Raw genomic sequence first — 19,047 nt, 5'->3', positions numbered from 1 at the left:
TAGAGAATTAGCTGCAGATTTTCTGATATATGGATAATTATCTGGTAAACTCTTCATTAAAAGTAATATATTAAAATTAAAAGATATTGTTTATATAAAAATACAGGAAATAATGTATAAAGCATTGAACAAAAGTCTTCCTTCTGCTATTCAGAAATTATTTAAGCTAAGAGAGAATAAATATAATTTGCAAGGTTTGTTTATATTTGAAAGCGCAAAAAAGAAAAGAGCCAGGTAAAATCTAGATGTGTTTCAGTTATTGGTGTGAAACTGTGGAATGAAATGAATGATGATTTTAAGTTGTGTCCTTTCTTGGTGAGCTTTAAAAGAGCTATAAAATGTAAAATTATAAAGTCTTACGCTGTTAAGTAGACATATATGTATTTTGAAGATATCTTGGTAGGTTGTTAGATAAGATAGGATAGGCAAGACTAAGCTTGGTTTCAGCCTATTCCTTTTTTGGTAAATTATGGGTTTGTTTATTGTTTTTTTTATGTTTTGTTAGTTTTTTTGTGTCATGTGTTTAATGTGAACAATTTACCAAAATAATGATTGATTTTTTTTTCTTCCTTGATTTCCAACCACCAGCAGCTTAAATAAAACACTTTTGAATCTTGAAATGAACACACTGATATTGGGTATTATGTTAACATTGAGATGGAGGTGCGGCTTAACCTTGTGAAGTGGGTGCTTTCATATAAATTAAAAAGTCAACAGTGCAATTTACAAAATTTCACTGTCAAAGGGTGGAACCAATAAAGACAAATATCCGAGTAGTAAATCTTTAACAAATATGCCATTAGTAAATGCATCCTTGCATTCTTCAAGCAAATATTACCACTGAAATGTATGTCCCTATTCTAAAGCCTCCCAAATGGTTTCAAAAACAATCAGAGAAAATAAATAAAAACTAAAATGAAAAAAGAAATTGATTTTATACAAACTCCTCATGGGCTTACTTTACTTTGAAATTGTTGAAGTGCATCCAGTCAGAATAAGATTACAGCTTTCAGTCAGCAACAATCTGAACAGAGTTGTTACACCATATATCTGCCTGTGCTTTTTAATACTGGACCCATACAGGAATGTTTGAGAGACAAATGTGCTCACCACAAAGAAACCCTGTAGGCTGGGAGGTGGCTCCTAGTGAATGAAATGATATGTGATGAGTGGAGAACAGCATTACTGGACACTTACTGATGCTTTCAAACAGGTGAATGCATTCAGACGGATTTATGTTAAGATAAACTGCGTTTGATTTGAGCAACTGAAATTGTCTGTCATGCAAAGTCGGCTGATCCAGTGGAATAATTCCCAATTCCCAATTAGATGCTCATTTCACTGATTAACATGCATTGCTGCTTGAGTAATTGCACGACAAATTAAATCCCACACTGATATTTTTGGAGGATGCATCATTTTGTTTGAGGTGGTGTCAGCCCTTTATCAATTATCTGATATTAAATATAATGCTACATGCAAGGATTCAACCTGATGTCGCTCTATGTAATTAAATGTATGGGGTGAAAGAAATGGTTACAAGAGTGTAAAGGATTATTTTATTAGGTCACTCCAGAAACAGGGCGGGGCCTGCTCTGGGAGGCAGTCACTGATTGGACACCTCGGGTGACATCGTTGATGAAAGACAGCATGCTTGACTGAAATATCCAGAACACTTGACCACAACTCCACTGAATGTTGGCTGTAGTCTTTGCCAAATGGACCATATTGAAAAATTGAAAGAAGAGCTTTCTGTAATGTTTCTGTATATTTGGAACAAAACGCAAGTGGTTTCTTTTCCTACATGTAGAAATAAAGCTAATGTCTCACCTTTAAGCAACTCTGACATTAAAGAAGTCATTATATCAAGATGAATAAAAGTTCAAACACACACACAGCTTCCTAACTTTTATAAATTTCTTTCAAAAATTGTTTCACTTCAGAATTAAAAATGTGGTTAGGTTTAGGAATTATACTGTAAGGTCTTCAAATACACTAATTATGTGGGTTATAATTGCTTATTACTTATTGTTAGAGATTCAAAGCATCTTACTGGGATATGTTGGCATGCCAGTTTTTTTAACCAACAGTTGTATATTTGTCCCCTTTGTTATGTGATCCATTGTCGAAGGTAAAAAGACATTTTTTTTAACTGATGATACAAGGACACTTTAGCCGTTTTCCACTGCAAGGAACGGAACGGTTTCAAAGTAGGGCCGACCGTGTTTGCATTAGAACTTCCGACCGGTTCCACCCGGCCCCTTGGAACCACAAGAGCCGTGGTTCCAATCGGACCGGCCAAGCGGTGCTGCTTAGAATCAGCAGCTGATTGGTTTAGAATCAGCAGCTGATTGGTTTAGAATCAGCCGTTGATCGGGTCTAGCTGGCTCTCACTAAACTGTTCTTACTGTATTTTATAAAGTCTGCTCTTTTTAATATTTTTATTATTATTTTTAATTTGCGATGAATTCCCCTCAATATTCTGCTGTTACCTGGTCCCATGATGAGGTAATTTTTTTCCTCCGCTTACTCGCTGATGAACGAGTACAGAATGAGCTAGAACGGTCAACGAGGAAAGAGTTTTCCGCCGCATCTCTGAGGAAAAGGATTCTGCCGCTGCATCGAAACCAATGTTTGGTTTCAAAAATAATGATGTCAGGTACAGATTCGATGGCGCCATCAGTTATATGCAAACACAACAGGGCTGCAGTACGGGTGGAACCAGACCGAAGTGTGCCGTTCCGTTCCTTGCAGTGCGAAAACGGCTTTTGAGGCAGTGGAATCAATAGAAGGCAGCAGTGACATGTTAGCAGTCAAGTGTTCTGTATGTCTCCTGACCAGCAGGCCAACAGAAACTGGTTAAGCTGTATGGATCAAAGCCAAAACCTACAATATCAACAGTTAAAAGCAGAGAAAGATCAGTGGTCAGGTTACAGGTTGGATCAGAAAGAGGATGCTCTACACTGGCACAATGAGACAGCTTTGGCTGAGCTCAGCCCAGAACGCTGACCATCGGCGTTCGGGATTAGCCCTGAAATGGGATGGCTGTGTGACAATAGATTGATCGGTAGATGGACTTGTTGGAGAGCGGATTCCAGGCATGCTGGGAGCCCAGAACGGTGGCTCTTACCACGACAGATATCCGGACTCGTTTGGGTGGCCTCCTTTGCTCAGGAGACACTGGGGTCTCCATATTGTTGTTTTTCTTCCAAGGTGACCAGAGACAAGCACACAAAGTTAACAACCTGAACGTCACCTTGACTTTGTAAATACATTAATATTTTTTAAAAGTCTCTGGAAAACACTGACATGACAAAACGTCAATGTAGTAAAACAATCCATTTGCAGGATAAAATAAAGTGCGGCAGGACACAAGGCTGAGATGAAGTGAAAGAGTTTAAATGGAAGCCACCTAAGATTGTGTGTCTTTTCTGAATATGCATGTGTGAGAGAGTGGAAGGTACTGTACTGTAAAGCGTGAAGGACTGTTTGTGAGAGATAGGACAATGTGGGTGCACTGAATGTGTTAACAGCAGGACGTGAGTCACCGTGTGTGTGTGTGTGTGTGTGTTGTGTCTGTGCTCCTGTTGATTGGCTGCATTCAAGGACATGGTTCTCTCACCTCCAAACCTTCTACGTCTGGACTGGAGCAGAATAGACTCTTCAACGCTATGCCAGAATGGTCATGTGGGCCTGCAAAGGGAAAATAGAAACATTCACAATCATTGCTTGACATTGTTTGATCAGTAGATAAATATTCAAACCGATAATGTTCTCCTTACTAGTCATGATTTCATTGTTTTGACAGTAGTCTGCACTAAATCTCTCCAAAGCTTTCTTCCTCAGCCACCTCTTCCTAGCTGTGACCTAAAATGACCTAAAGATGCTCCCAAACAAACAGACATAATGTCTCCAGCTGGTCCCATGTCAGTCAAAGCCCGTCTCCCATTGTGACATGTTTGAAGCACCTTTCCTAGAATCTCTTTATTCAGAGTCTCAAGGTCTGCTGAGCTCCTCACTCTCCATTAAAGAAAAGCTGAAATACTTCAACATCAGATTTGCCTCGGCTTTTTCCTGATGAAGCTATAAAAAAAAAAAAACATGAGTGATATACACCTTGGGGTCCACAACACTATTTGTGAACCCAAGGAACCCAGCCATTTAGTTTCAGTAAAAATCCTTGCTTCTTTGTGTTTACAAAGTGACAGATTTATCACCGATAGGAAAAGAATCGAAAGCCAACTTCAGCATTTAGTAATTACAAACTTTTTTGGCTTCTTAGAGAGTGTTAATGTGCAAATTAACCCTCTATTTTTTATTTTCTCTGGGAGGAAGTTGGTAAAGTCATTGGAGAATGGTCAACCTATCAACTAAGGCATAGTGATTGTTGATTTTTTTTGTTGCTTTATTTACCCAGGTAAACCAGGTAAAAGATCTAGATCTCATTTTCAAGAGGGACCTGGACAGAAGTCTCCAATACACAGCAACCCGTTTTTTGCTATTGATTTCTGAAAAGAATGCCTCCTTTGCATGTGTCAAGGTGGAATGACAGTCTCTGTTTATAGATTTCATAGTGAACCTAGAGTAGTGTTTTAAGCCGTTTATGTTCAGCCACTCAGAGGTCTTCAAGTATTACTTGAATTAAATAATTACTATTACCTTAGTAGTTACTTACTAGTGGGAAGCTCAGCGGGTCTCTCCACAACAGACGATCTTTTCAGTGCAGGCTTCAGAGGCTTCTGACTAGCTGGACGAGTTGGACTGAAGGTGGACTCCTCAGTAGAAATCTAAGCACAAACACAAAGATGAAATCTAAACCACCTAATCTTCCCTTAACGCTCCATCACTCTCACTAACGTCGGATCCATTAGATAAATGAATGTGCTTTCAGCAGAGTGAAGAGATGGAAACAAATCAAGGGAGTAAAGGAGGCAAGACAAAAAAGAAAATGCATACAAAGACACAAGAGGCCAGTGGGAGGAATAAAGTTCAGAGGCTGAATGTGGGTTTGGCTTTGATTTAAAATTTCATGACTGCAGTGGGTTTTCTTTCAGCCATTTTCATGACCTGAAGATATTTTTGCTCAGCTATGTTATTGATGCTCAGAAAGTGGGGAAAACATCTAGTTTCAGCCATAAAGAAGTGATTGCTTATGTGAAAAAAAGTTAGAATATTCATTGTTAATGATATTTTTAAAGTTTCCAGTTCCATTATATAAGGTAGTTACACTTTTTAGAGGTCTGTCTCCCTATAACTGAATGCATTATTCAACAAAATTGTCATACAGTTCCACTAAAAGACAGAAGTGTTTCTCTGATTAGCTGCATTATATGGGTAATATTGGTGGGACACCAAGCGTTGCAGAATAAACAAATAAACTTCTAATTGCTGAGTCCATTAGGACCAGAGTTGTCTTTTAAACATGGGTGTGTGTAGATTGTTGATGACTTAAAATATGGCATTCCTGAAAGACTTGTATAAAAGTGTCCTCACAGCATGTTTCACATTGTGGGGGAACTCCATTTTCAGGGGTAATGTGCAGTTCTAGTTTTCCTATGTTGCATACCGTTTTGTAGGACCAAAATGTTTAATTCAATTTCATCTGAGTGGAGCATCTTTCTCAAAGGTTTACTACATCTCCTGCAGGGCTTGTGGCAAACTCCAAATGACCTGGCTTGTTTCAGCATTTTTATTATTTTTTACATGTCTCTCTTCCATAGAACAGATTTGTAGTGTATAACTAATAATTGTCCTGTCAATAGACTTTCTGCATCTCCTAGAGCTTCCATGGACCTTGAAGCTTCTTCTATAAGTAATAATTCTCTCTTTGTCTGGCCTGCTAGCTTAAAAATATAAAACAAAGATGTTTTCAGGTCAACTTTCTCCTTGACCTTTACACTGTGTTCTTTGGTCTTTATGATGCCGTCTGCTTTCTGACCTTCTCTAACAAACATTTTAAGGCTTCACAGAAGAACTGGATTTATACTGACACAAACTTAAAGGTGTCCATTTAGTAATCAGGTGGCTTCTGTGGGGAATGGATTTTAATTATGGACATCAAAGTAAAGCTCTTCATATTTGCATCTGCAAACCATTTTTATTAATGTGTTATTTTGTGTAGAAATCTTTAGTTGTAACTTGACACAACCAACAATAAAGTATTTATTAGATGCACTGAATATGTAATGAAGATATTGTCCTGTAAAAATCAACTCCCAAAGCTCTTCTTAAGTGAAACAAAAAAGAAATATGAAATGGTTTCACAGAGAATCTAGTACAAATTATATAACTCCTTGAGAAATTCTCTTGAGAAATTCTCCTCACATTGTCTTTAGACTTATTCCACTGGTCAATAAGGACCTCTAACCTGGAAGCGGACCTCATGGCTGGCCCGCTGGCGTCCATCCTCACTATCGCTGTTCGACTCATCAGACAGGCGTTTTTTCTCTGCTGCAGCTCGTTCCCTGATGTAGTCCATGCGTCTGCTGCGACTGAGCTGCTGGGAGAGCAGCGACTGCAGCTGGGCACGCTCTATGGAGCCCAACAGGATCATTGACTCTGGGTTAGGAGACAGAGATACACGGGGTGAAATCAAGAGCGATACAAAAACCAAGGAGGATAAAAAAAAAAGGGATAAGGCAGTTTATTAGCAGAGTGCAACGGAGTGCAAGAGAAGGCAAAGGAGGAAAAACAGAGATGGGAGAAAGAAATTTAGGGAAATACTGCGAGCAAAGGGCTGCAACTTCCAAACAAACAAATGTACTGCAGAGACGTCTGCGTAGTTGCATAACAAGTGCCCAAAAGGCAGCAAATGTCCAATAATTAGTGTGCAGGTGTTGCCAGCTTAAAGTAACTGCCTTTGTGAAGGTGCGTGCAGATTAGGCATTTGGCTAAATGCCGCCCCTAATTGTTCCTGTACCACTGTATAATTGAAACAGTGTTGAAATATCCAATTTGCACTTTAATGAGGTGACTAAGGCCATCAGCAAGCTGTGCCCAGGCAGGTTTTTTTTCTATCAATCAGTCACTTTGATGAAGACAGAACTGGGATTGCAGAAAGTTTCAATTTAATACCAGCTGGGAGGGGGGCAGCACTGGGAGAACAAAATTGCATCTTTCAGTGGTTTCACGAGACACCAGAAACAGGTTATTTATACATAACTCTGTGTTTTGCATGGATGTGTCGATTTTTTTTTTTTTTACTCACCAGCAGATTCCACTAAAGCCAGAGTCTTAAGATGTCCCAACATCAGGACGTTGTGTAGGTCTCGGTAGCAGCAGTTGAGTGTGATGTACGGTACATCTCGCACCATAATGTCCTCCACACGGATGTTGTATTTCCTGAGAAAAACATGGAAGGAAAGAAGAGTCAATTAAATGTACAAGGTGAAAGCAATAAGTGTCTATTGTTTCACTGAGATGAGGCCTAAGGAAGAAGACGGCTGAAACTGTATTCTATTCATTCTCTAAAAATATAACCACACTCATGTTTAAAAGTTTATACTACACGAGCATCATAATATTTCTAAGTTATTGCCCTTACAAATATGATGACTGCACAGCCTTTCAGCTGACTGGCCAACACAATAAAAAGTCACAATGTCAACACATCTTTCGGTTGTTACTGCACCTCCGTGTGTACTTCAGGTGAAGCTGGGTGACACTGCGTGAGCACTTCTCAGCTCAGCAGAATCACACGCCTCAGTACACCAGTTAGATACACTCAGATTTCTCTTCCTGCTGGAGCCGGCCAAGAACTGCAAACACGACAGCCGTCGCTTAATGGCTTCCGCTGCCAAGACCGTCATCTGTGCCAAGACACGGACTGCGGCCAAACCTCCACTTTTCAACCGGTGACAACTCGCTGTGCTGACCTTTCCTCAGATGTAAAAAAACTAAATTGATGGCCATGCTTTCCAAGCTCCAATTCAATACATATAATGTACAACTCTAGTCCAGGAGGCCTCTTAGGAAGATGAAGGAAACCTATCAATACACTTCTGCATATTAGAGCATAGGAAGAAGAAAATAACTGCAAGTAAAATTACAGTGTGTATTGTGAAAGAACGAAACCCCTACACAGAGCAACTGGCTATAATTTTAAAACTATAAAACACACCAGGTTTAAATTAGTTCCCTGAATTATTTGTATTTTCACCATTTCAGAAGCACGTTCACTTTGAATTATGTATGCATTAGTTGAAACCATAAGAGTCAGCTGTAAGATGAAGAAAAACACACATGCAGCTTTTTGTTCTCACCATCTGAAGCTAAATCAGGTCAAACATCTCTTGTTTTAGGCCAGTTAGAATAACTAAACCAAAGTCACATTAATGAGATATAATTGGTCAGATATGTATAGCATTGTATCATTTTGCAATAAATTAAAATATCACAAACATTAGAAGGCCTTGAATTAGAGAGCTTTAGGTTTATTTCTGCCAACTATGTAAAAATGAAACTTTTCACAAAAACATTTCAGAATTCACTTCTCAAAAAATGAAAAAAACAAAAAACAAAAAATGTTATCACCTTATTTGTTAAAAAGCGAAATGGTTCTAGCGCCAGACAACTGTATCATCCCAAATATGAAAAAGGCCTTGAAGAAAGTTTCCTCTTTGCGCTGTGCTTTTAATTTACATGTGGATGAGAGAGAATAATTTAAGTGCTTGCCTCTGAACTGGCCACAGCAGCTGCCAAGGCAAATTTCCCTTGAGGTGTCAAAGGTGGAAGATATCTAATTGTTTTTCCTCTTAATTCAACCAAGTTTTCTTGTAATAGCTGGGAATAGAATCTGATCAGGCATCCTGCATTCTGTATAAACTGTATAACCTGAAAGGTTGCTTCACTTGATTTCCCCAATAACACCAACTGATGCTAAATAAGACTGACACCTTGGAATCCTGATTAAATGAATACTCTGCAACTTTTACGTTTTTGCAGTGACTATTTACACATGGTCTAATTGACGTCAACAAGGTACAGCAAGGCTCAGGTTGCACACTGAGGTGAGGTGGAAAAAGTGTTTAAAAAAGCAGAAGTGACAAGCGAGCTTTGATGAGAGGTTATGCAATAGTTTCTGCATTTAGAAAAGCAATTTTTTTGAATAACGTATGATAAAGCCATTGAAAAAGACTTTAAATATATGAACATATAGAAACTGTGTATAGTCAAATTTGTATGTGATTCGAATACCTGACTTTGCAATGCAGTCTAGAAGAAAAAAAATCTAATCTTCTTCCTAGAAGATAAATGTTGATAAATGTACATGCTATTATGCTGTATGTGTTTCAGAGCAGTCATTATATAAGTGTTCCTTTATAGTGCTTTGTACATCCATCAAAAATAGCTAATTTCATGATTGAACCTGCCGACTCTTTCTGTGAAATAATTATGTAATAATGTCTGATATGTTTGATGACAGAGTATCCTGTCAAGACAGAGTCAGGAGTACGTAGTAAGAGTAGGGTTTTTTGTTTTTTTGACACAAACAAAGCAAAGTAGTTATATTGTAGGGCTTGAGACTAACTTTTTAGTGCAATAAATTTTCACCAAATGTATTGCACTAAAAACAAATTTAGTGCAATAAATTTATTTAGCGCAATATAAATATATAAAAACTGTTAAAGTTGCAGTTGAAGCCAGAAGTTTACATACACTCAATAAAAATACATGTTTTTTGTCCTTCGTTGTTTGAAAGGTCTGAAGACGGTTTGCCCTCAAGTCAAACAGTCTTCAAGCTACTGTTTTTATGGATGTATTAATAAAGTGAGGAATAAATGCTGTACTAGTCTGGAGACTGAAAACAACTCCACCTGTCTGTGGACAGCAGGATTACAGTCTGACAAGACTCTTTCACTGCTCTAAAAATGTTTGGCAAACTTGAAGTAAAGGTACACTTAAGTAAATGTAGTTTCCTTACTGTAGTTGTACAGAGTAATCTTTAAAAGGCAGGCACTATTGCATATTTGCTTTAGGCTCTTCTTCAATATTTTACACTGTACGTACTCATGGTGACCCCAGCCCAGCTCTGGGAGGTAGGGAAGCTTCTTGATCCTGATTATGGAGTCGTAGAGTGATGGCTGCAAAGACTGAGCAACGGCATTGGCCAGTATAACAGCTATCATCACCGGCAGGATGTGGGAGATCTGACCAGTCAGCTCAAACACAATGACCGCAGTTGAAACGGTGTGGGTGACCGCTCCTGACAAGGCTGCAGCACCTGTGGATAGGGGAGAACAGCAGAACAGGCAACTCTCAGTGTCATGGTAAGCTCCGGAACACCAGGAGTGGTGTTAACGGAATATTTTCTGAATGGTTTTATAAAATGTAGCAGGAAAATTCAGAAGGCTGTGTGTAATTTTATCAAACTGCAATTCACACATCTGACCCCTTGCTGCAAACACGTAGACGTTTTCAATTTTACGCACAGAGTACATCGTGGAGGAAACTAAATCTATCTATCAAAAAACTGAAAAAGTACTTCCATCTGAGAATCACCTCTGACCTGAACAATATACTCAATGTATCTCGCTTATCTTGGAGCTGAACTTGTTGAAGAGGCTTTATAGCGCATCCCGGTTACAGACTGGTGTAGTTGGACTACTTTGTGGACAGGAAGAGCATAATTTAAGTGCAATAATTTATTTTAATTATTTATATGTAGTAATCGGGGCGACACTTGGTTTTCGTCACTGTGGGTTTCAAACATGTATTTGTCTACTTAATATGTGATGGAAAGATGTGTGCATTGTCTGTTCTGAAAATTAATCTGAATGAAACAAATGTAATTGAATTTGTTATCATTTTAAAGATTGACAGGTAAAAATTGATTTAATAACTGATTTTATTCTACCCTGTCAGTCAAAATGACAGACAATAAAAAAAGCCTTGCACTAGGCCTGTCACAATAACAAATTTTGCTGAGCGATTAATTGTCTAAAAAAATAATTGCGATAAACGATAATATTGTTTCAAGACCTTTTGACACAGATTTAATGGAAATGACTAATAATGCATACGATTTCCTGCCATAGATAGATGCACTTTATTTTCAAAAGAACACATAACACTGGAACTGATTAACTAAATAAATAAAACAACCAAAAACAAAAATAAAATGGATTCTCAGTCTCCATTACCAAAAATCATACTTGAATAAAAACTAAACATAAAGCTAAAGTGGAAATAAATACTGCATTCAACCAAAAGAGTGCAGATTAGGAAGTCTGTATACTATATTGGCCTTCAGTAATCACTAGATTTAAATAGAGAAGATGGGCACATCCGACTACCTAATGTAACAGTTCACACTACACGATTTTTTGCCCCTATTTTCCCCTTATGACAATCTTAGATCGTTGAGCAATCTAAGATTATCGCTGGTGATTTCCTAACCGATCATACTGCAGTGTGTGGTGTGTTACGGTAGATCGTCGTGGCCGCTTCGATCTAAATCAGGGGTTTTTCCGTTAATGCAGAATGTGACAGGTAGCCAATCAGAAAGCACGGATTCACCCCCCCCCCCCCCGTGATTTCTGAGGGGAAATTACGGAAGGGAATCCCAAACAGCTGACACGGCGCAACCCAAAGTCCAGCCGACGTTGGAGATGATATGTGGAAACAACATTATTCACCATTTCCTACAAAGAATATAGAAATGACAAGGGGAGGAGTTGGAGCCAAATAGCTACCGCAGTTGATGAACCCGGCAACTTTTCAGCTGTTTTTCGTTAACGTGACATAAATAGGTTATAATGATTTTCATTCAGTCAGGACTTTACGCTGACTCTAGCCACATGCATCACAGGTAGATTGTAGTAAAACACTGATTAATGCCTGATTTTAAAATTAGTTAACTGGACTTGTAGCCATTATTTTATGCCCATGTGGCTGGACACCACACGGCACGACGAACCCGATCAAACCGTTATACCTAGGATTTCTGTCGGCTAATGTGTGGTCTCTCAAGTTTTGGAAATGGGTCGACAATCGGCCGACAACTCGTGCAGTGTGCGCTGGACATTAGACTAAGGAAATGAGGAAGGGAGGGTCAGTGGAGAGCACTGTAGCTGAGCCTTTTTTCATTCAGTGTCATCAACAGAAAGAAAAAAAAGGCAGAAAGAGACGATAAAGCCGATAGGTTTAATTTATCGTGCGCTTAATTGACTTATCGTTTATCGCGACAGGCCTACCTGGCGCAATCTCTGATCAAAACGGTCCTAAGAAGATGTTTAAAAATATCACAAATTGGTACACCTCTATAAAAATCATACACCAAACATTTTTAAAACACTACAAGAAACCTAAAAACCAAACACTAATCTGCTTAATCAACCATTCCAAGTCATTCTCCTGTTATCAGTTTCATTCATTAGATCTAAAACTCTTCTTCAAACTCTCTGCTCAGCTAAATAAATTCACATTCTACTCCAACACACCCATAAAGCAGAAATTGACCCACGCATCTAATTTAATGCTGGAGGAAATCTCTGAATCAACATTTTTTTTCCTTTCTCAAAAGTGATGTAGAAAGAGTTGTATAAAATCTGGGGCTAAACAGACAGAGCAGCATGGTGTGAATGAGTCTTCATACAGACAGAGAAAATGGATGAGTCCAATTTTAAACAGTGGGTAAAAAGAGGAACAGTGGAGAATGAGAGAATTAAAGAGAGCAATACAAGGAGAGAATAAACAAACAGATGCTAGATGGGAGAGTTCGCACCAGGTTTCATTGTTCTTTCCCATAACTTAATTAAGCCGTGTCTGCCTCCCTCCCCTCAGATAAATGCTGCTGCTGCTCTCCGCCCGTCCTAATGCTCAGTCCTTAGAGCGAGCTCTGCTGTGAGATGAAAGAGGCTCATCAGAATGTCGGGCCTGCAAAGGGCTGAGTCATCAGCTACAGCACGGCACAACAGCATCAGCAAGCCCAGAAAAAAAAGGAAAACAGCAGGCGCCGAGGCTGCAGCAGAGGCATAATCAGCACTGCTGTCAACAAGTAGGACTGCAGCAACACTGGATCTCACACGCGCAACTTTAAGAAATATTGTGGATGTGTAATCATTGTTTAAAAATAAAGTAAAATCAATCATTTCTACCACTCATCTACAGTATATAAAAAACTTATTGAATCTTCATTAATAAAGTTCACCAACAAGTGATGATTATGTTGTGATTTACCTCTTTCAAAAAAGTACTTTTGCATTCAGTTGATTTTGTTGCGTCATTTTTGTTTCCATTATGTTCAACTCTCATAACTTTTTCATGCTTTTTATTTGTGGTGCATCAGAAAGTTTTGATCTTGAGATGGGAGCTCAAACCTAATAAGAATAAAACTATACGAATGCTACAAATACACAAAATCAGACATTCATACTTATTCAAAAGCATAACCAGAAAGAAAAGAAGAAAAAAAGTTATCTGGTAATAAATTAATGAGTGCTCAACATACCCACAACAGCATAGCCTCCTGGCACTATAGGATAGATGGATTCATCAGCGTGAATGCCATCTGGGAACCAGGCTGCCATGCATTCTCCAACCAGACGACCAAACGCTGCTCCTATAATGGCCAAACCACAGGGACACATGGATGAAGAAAAACGGTCAGACCTCGGGTTTCTGCCTACATGTAGAGAAGTAATAAACCTACATTTCTGTACAATGGAATGACTACACCTGGTTCCAAACTAGGGCTGTGCAACTAATATCGATTTTGCGATGTATATCGATATTTTCTTTCCTAGAAAAAAATCGATATTCATCCGCAAGTATCGTAACATCCAACTGTCACCTTGCTCACTCACTGCTTGCTTCTCCGGGAGAGTGATTAGGTCATCAGGCTTAGAGTGATTCCTTCAGACCTAAATTTTTGTACAATGGAATGACTACACCTGGTTCCAAACTATAAATACTACATTTAACACATTCCGTTCTGCAGTGCTACATTTCCCCATTGAAGAGTTACAACAGGGGTGAAAGGTGTAGATTTAGGTGTAAAGTAATTCTGCAAGGCCCTGATTGCTACAACTGAGGTAAAAAGATAAGACTATAAACTGCAAAATGTGCAGACATTCGTAATTACGATTAGGACCCAATCAGGGTTCTGCCATAATAGTTCTGAACAATTCTGATGGGTTTTTCATTGCTTTTAGGAAAAGGCTGTCCTCTCAGTCACTACTTTCTTTTGGTTGCACCAGAATCAAAACGTTGATACGATAAACTGATGCTGTAACTAGACTTTTTAAAACATCCTGTGTAATTCGTCATCTCTCTCCTGTTTTATCCGTTGAACCAAGTCTTTGATGGGGCTGATTAGACTTCCTAAATGACAGTCTAACTTCACCTATTAAAAAAAACAGACCTGAGCTCACTGTTCTAAAACACACATTGTTAATTGTTCATTACCAATGACAAACACAGGCATGAAAGCTCCACAGGGCACAGGGATGGTGGTGGCCAAGGCAGACATCCAAAACTAAAGAGAAAGACAAAAAAGTGAGATAAAGACATAAAATGAAAGAACAGGGTGGCATTTCAATTAGACACAAAGTCCTATGCAGTGTGACCCAACATGATAGCTAAGCTGAATCTCGAATCAGCAGTGAGGGGGCGGCCATGCGAGGTTTATTGCCCAGGTTAGATTGAACTGTCACATTCATTCTACATTTGACAAAGACCCTGAAATAAAGCTTGTGTAATGACTGGCCTTCGCCGATTGGCTGACGCCACAGCAGGCAAGGGGAGAGGACAGCTAATTAGGCAAGAAAAGGAAAATGTCAGCGCCAACAATGTGTAAGCATTGCTCTATGTGCACATGTATCGGAGGGCCTGTGTTTAAAAGTATCAACAGTTTCCAGCTACACAGATATTATACAAGATACCTCGTTAATATTCATACAAAGCTCCACTCAATGATCACAATATTGATCAGTTACATCCTTGACACTGCAGTAACCAAATGAAACCAATAAGATTGGAATACATAATCAATAGTTAGCCAAAGATAATATTAGTTTGAGGTTCAACAATGATTGCTTTAAATGTAAAAAGATAGACACAAATGGAGCAAAATGTGGTAGAGAAAGTAAACCATATATAAATGCTACAGTCAGATTAATATTTTTATGGTAATGTGTCAATCTCCACTTTATGTTGCCACCTATAGTCTGAGTCACCCACTTTCAACAATCCCTTTTCATCTCATGTAATTTGACAGATTTGAACATCCTCCTCTGAGAAAACCACTTTGAAAAATGTCAAACACAGACAATATTAACCACTATGGAGAGGTGAGGAGGAAATAAAAAATTGGAATAAAAGCAGAAGGCACAATGTACACTGATGAAGGCATAAACTGACAAAAATTGACGAGTCTGGGTTACAGATTTATTTTTTGTGGTCCAACAGAACTACACACTATTACTTTAGAGCATAATGGGAATTTTATTTTCATGCTTTCAATGATTTTCTGAACATCTGGGACATGAGTCTGAACAAAGAGAAAAGTGGTCCAAAAGTAGAGAAACTTCAGTGTTTCACAAAACCTACACAAAACCTTGTGCACATAAGTATTGATATTAAACGCAATTTCGGGATCGGCCTCCATTAAGCTGGAATCTGAAAAGAGCACCTCGTCTGGAGGGTGTAGATGACAGGGTAATATGATCCAGCTGCTTGTTTGCACATTAAAATCCACTCAAACCCAGGTGAACGTGACAAAATGCTGCCAGCTGTGTCGTTTCCATCCCCATAGGACAGCAGTCCTTATCATGGCAACCACTCTGACGTCTGTAAAGTTACAGTGGCCTACAAATCCCCCGTGGCTCAGGGTTACATCCGAGATAAACTAATGAAAAGATCCCTGTAGGCTGTTAATGTCCCTCCATGTATTTTTAATAAGTCACTGATGGAAAAAGTACCTCGACTATAGTAATGTCATGTTTCAGGCTGAATGCTATTGGTGGTTAAAGCTGCTGCACTGAAGGTTTAGTCTAGAAACCTTAATGTTTATGAATCATGTTTAGCTTAAAGCTAACATACTGACAGAGCACCACCATGTGTCACACTCCACACTCAGAGTATTAGGAATTTTATGCGATAGTGCTCAGTATGGTGTGATCACCGATCAGGAAGGATCATAATCAAGTTTCTATCCTGTTCAGTTTCATTTGTCATATGCACATTAACACAAAGTCAACAATGCAATGGAATGCTTTGCATGAGAAGAACTGTTCAAATGGCTATAAAATAAAGAACTACCAGCATTCAATGGAAGTAAAAATATAAATATAAATCAATGAATATATAATATTTACAACTGCAGAAGAAATCTAGCAAACAATACAGTAAAATATACACTGCAGGACAAAGAAAGTGTAGGCAGTATTTCATAGTTTTTAACAGATGATAATAAGTCTTACATGATTATTGTATTAATGTTGAGATGAGTTAAGATAGTAAAGTAGTGACATACATGACAGTCATAAGATGCAGCAGTTATAGACATAAGTGTCACAAATGTGGCTTGTAGTAGTGCAGCATTATTGTTGAACGTTTAGTACTCTCAACAATAATAACTACATAACAGAGTTTAGTGACAGTTTGTGGCTACTGCTCGTCTTTGAGTCTTTTTGTGTGTGCTGGCCGGTTCCTGTACCGTAAACTAGTGATGGCCGCCAACACCAATGAGTCGGCGCATGTGTCAAGCCCATAGACCAAACCCTGTGTCGGTGCGCATATTGCTTTCAGCAAGTCACGTGACCGATACAGGAACTGTTTTGAAATGACACTGATGTGCTTAACTGTGTTTATAAGGAAGCAAATCTGTCAACAGGATGCATTTGCCAAAAGAATTCTTGATCTTTTACGGTACAGCATCAACTACGTAGCAGCCTCAAGGCAAACAAAAGGTTTCCGCAGTGTAGGACCATTTTGATCCTACAACAGAAAATAAAGTATTTGTTTTCATTTTGTTCTCGTTTCATCCAGTTCTTTTCAGTTTCTACTTGATCTAACTGAATCCAAATCCAGCTGAAATTGACTCTTAGTTTACTTTCATATTGTGTTCTGCATATCACATGTAGTGAATCTTTTGCTAATAATATTTCCTCAGAAATTATAGCTTCCAAGCTTCAACATGCCGCAGTAAAGACGGCTTTTGGGTTGTCGCCTCCAGCAGAGTCGTCTACAGAAGTGTGATACCATCATTGTAAAGCTTCCTCAACTTTGCTCCTACCCTCATGATGATGAAGAGGACCAGTGTGACGAAGACGTTGACTTGTGGGTGTTTCCAGGCTTGGGCGTTTCCAATGTAGTCAAATTCCTCAGCAATTCCCTGTTTTGCCCACGTCCGGTTGTCCAACAAAGTCACCAGAGACTCCCTCTGAGTCAACTACAAATCAAAGGAAACAATAATTACAATTCAGCAGCAAGTGACAGCACTTTGTGTCAATCGTTTGTAATATAATTACAAATTATGTAGTTTTTTTTGTATCATTAAAAAATTTGTATTCAGTTTGTAAATCAAAAGCTAAAATACTGATGAGTAAAATGTTAAATTGAAATTGTGATGTGGCAAATTAAAAATGAAGCCTGCCATATACATCATTTATATATCAGGACTATCAAAACCATTGTTTAGTTTCAAAAATAATGACATCAGGTACAGCTTCGATGGCGCCCTCGGTGTATATGCAAACACAACAATGCTGGAACCGTTCCGTTCTGTACCGTTCCGTTCCTTGCAGTGCGAAAACAGCTTTTGTGATCTAATAGTCAATCTTTTGTGGGACCTTAAAAGTACCTCTTTTGCCTCAAATGTCTCCTCCAGGGCTCAGAACAAACACAAAGCACAAAGTGTTAGCAGGGTCTTTCAACTTGAATTTGGGATGATTTTCATTTACTTGCCGTTGTTTTTGCTTTTTACTCATGCTCACACCTGCTTGTTTACAGCTATCCATGACTGTTAATGTGACAATTGTGATTTAGAGCATAACTAAACCACATCTTACTGAAGAATTTAGAAAATCTGAGGTTTAGGGCCTAGATTCACAGCACGTTTTAATGGAAAGACCTCCTCTGAATGTGAGCACAGAAAAAGATGATGAGCTCAAGGTTTTACAAAATGTCACCGGAGATTTACATTTTACAATATCCGTCAGGGATTATGCTGTGACAAAATCATCTGATGCCGTACAAAAGTCACATCAGCTGCAGACAGCGTTGGAGATAAAGTTCCCACTGGCAGAGATGATGATGAAGAGTGTGCCGGGAAGACAAAGGGATCACAGATACAAATTTCTGAGTAGGTACTCCAAAGAGAGGAGCTTTAAGAGGAGTAAGCCAGCGTGGGCAGAGCTTCTGAAGTCTTCAACACTTTCTTATTTGGAGCCAAGGCAAAGAGAGGGAGTCAATCTGTGTGTGTGTGTGTGTGTGTGTGTGTGTGTGTGTGTGTGTGTGTGTGTGTGTGTGTGTGTGTGTGTGTGTGTGTGTGTGAATACTGAGTGTACAAAGGATGGACAGTCTATTCCTTTTCTAATTCCGATTATTAACCGGATAAAGGGGATAAAATCGAAGAAGGCACAACACATGCTCATGAGTCATCCCTGGAGCAAAAGGACAATATGCTCGTCCATGTCTCCAGTGTACACTGATGAGTCACTAGCACTCACAGGCACATTTATACCCCTTTAAGTTATTATGACCAGAGGTTTAAAAAAAGAAAAAAAAAACTTGTTTTTTGGTTATTGGACTATTTGAACCTGTCAGCTACAATCATGTCCATCAACCTCTAGCTGTAAACAGAGTAGACTCTTACAGCCTTTAGCATGTGGCACAAACCAAAGAACCACAAAAGTCTGTTGTAGCAGTCTGGATGATCTGCTGGGATGCCTCCAGAAAATGCAGCTCTCTTTTAACCAACATTTTTACAAATGTGATTCTTCCTTTAGCTCAATGGACAAATCACAAGCTCTGGAAACTGTTACACATCACTCTACTCATGATGCTACCACTTCAGCTCACTGGTCCCTATTCTCCAAATTCCAG

The 19,047-nt window shown here is 38.8% G+C and overlaps 1 protein-coding gene across 12 annotated transcripts in view; it reads right to left on the bottom strand.

Moving 5' to 3' along the window:
* LOC145554536 (chloride channel protein 2-like) overlaps nucleotides 1–19,047 on the bottom strand; it is a 126,432-nt gene that overhangs the window by 17,181 nt on the left and 90,204 nt on the right. For 6 of the 12 annotated variants that reach the window (XM_081614539.1, XM_081614545.1, XM_081614536.1 and 3 more), the window contains 10 exons: nucleotides 17,237–17,392; nucleotides 14,407–14,476; nucleotides 13,451–13,561; nucleotides 10,009–10,222; nucleotides 7,208–7,341; nucleotides 6,368–6,558; nucleotides 4,676–4,787; nucleotides 3,623–3,693; nucleotides 3,131–3,205; nucleotides 1,111–1,143 (listed from right to left, as the gene is read on the bottom strand). In XM_081614539.1, the coding sequence (XP_081470665.1) occupies nucleotides 1,111–1,143; nucleotides 3,131–3,205; nucleotides 3,623–3,693; nucleotides 4,676–4,787; nucleotides 6,368–6,558; nucleotides 7,208–7,341; nucleotides 10,009–10,222; nucleotides 13,451–13,561; nucleotides 14,407–14,476; nucleotides 17,237–17,392 (1,167 nt within the window). The remainder of the gene's footprint in view (nucleotides 1–1,110; nucleotides 1,144–3,130; nucleotides 3,206–3,622; nucleotides 3,694–4,675; nucleotides 4,788–6,367; nucleotides 6,559–7,207; nucleotides 7,342–10,008; nucleotides 10,223–13,450; nucleotides 13,562–14,406; nucleotides 14,477–17,236; nucleotides 17,393–19,047) is intronic. The other 6 variants (XM_081614537.1, XM_081614541.1, XM_081614544.1 and 3 more) reach the window with 2 other exon arrangements.

Source organism: Poecilia reticulata, chromosome 13, assembly GCF_904066995.2.
Source record: "Poecilia reticulata chromosome 13, P_reticulata-male-v2, whole genome shotgun sequence".
NCBI classification, from domain to species: domain Eukaryota; kingdom Metazoa; phylum Chordata; class Actinopteri; order Cyprinodontiformes; family Poeciliidae; genus Poecilia; species Poecilia reticulata.
Note: the sequence above shows the minus strand (reverse complement) of the source record. Positions and strands in the feature narration are given on the sequence as shown.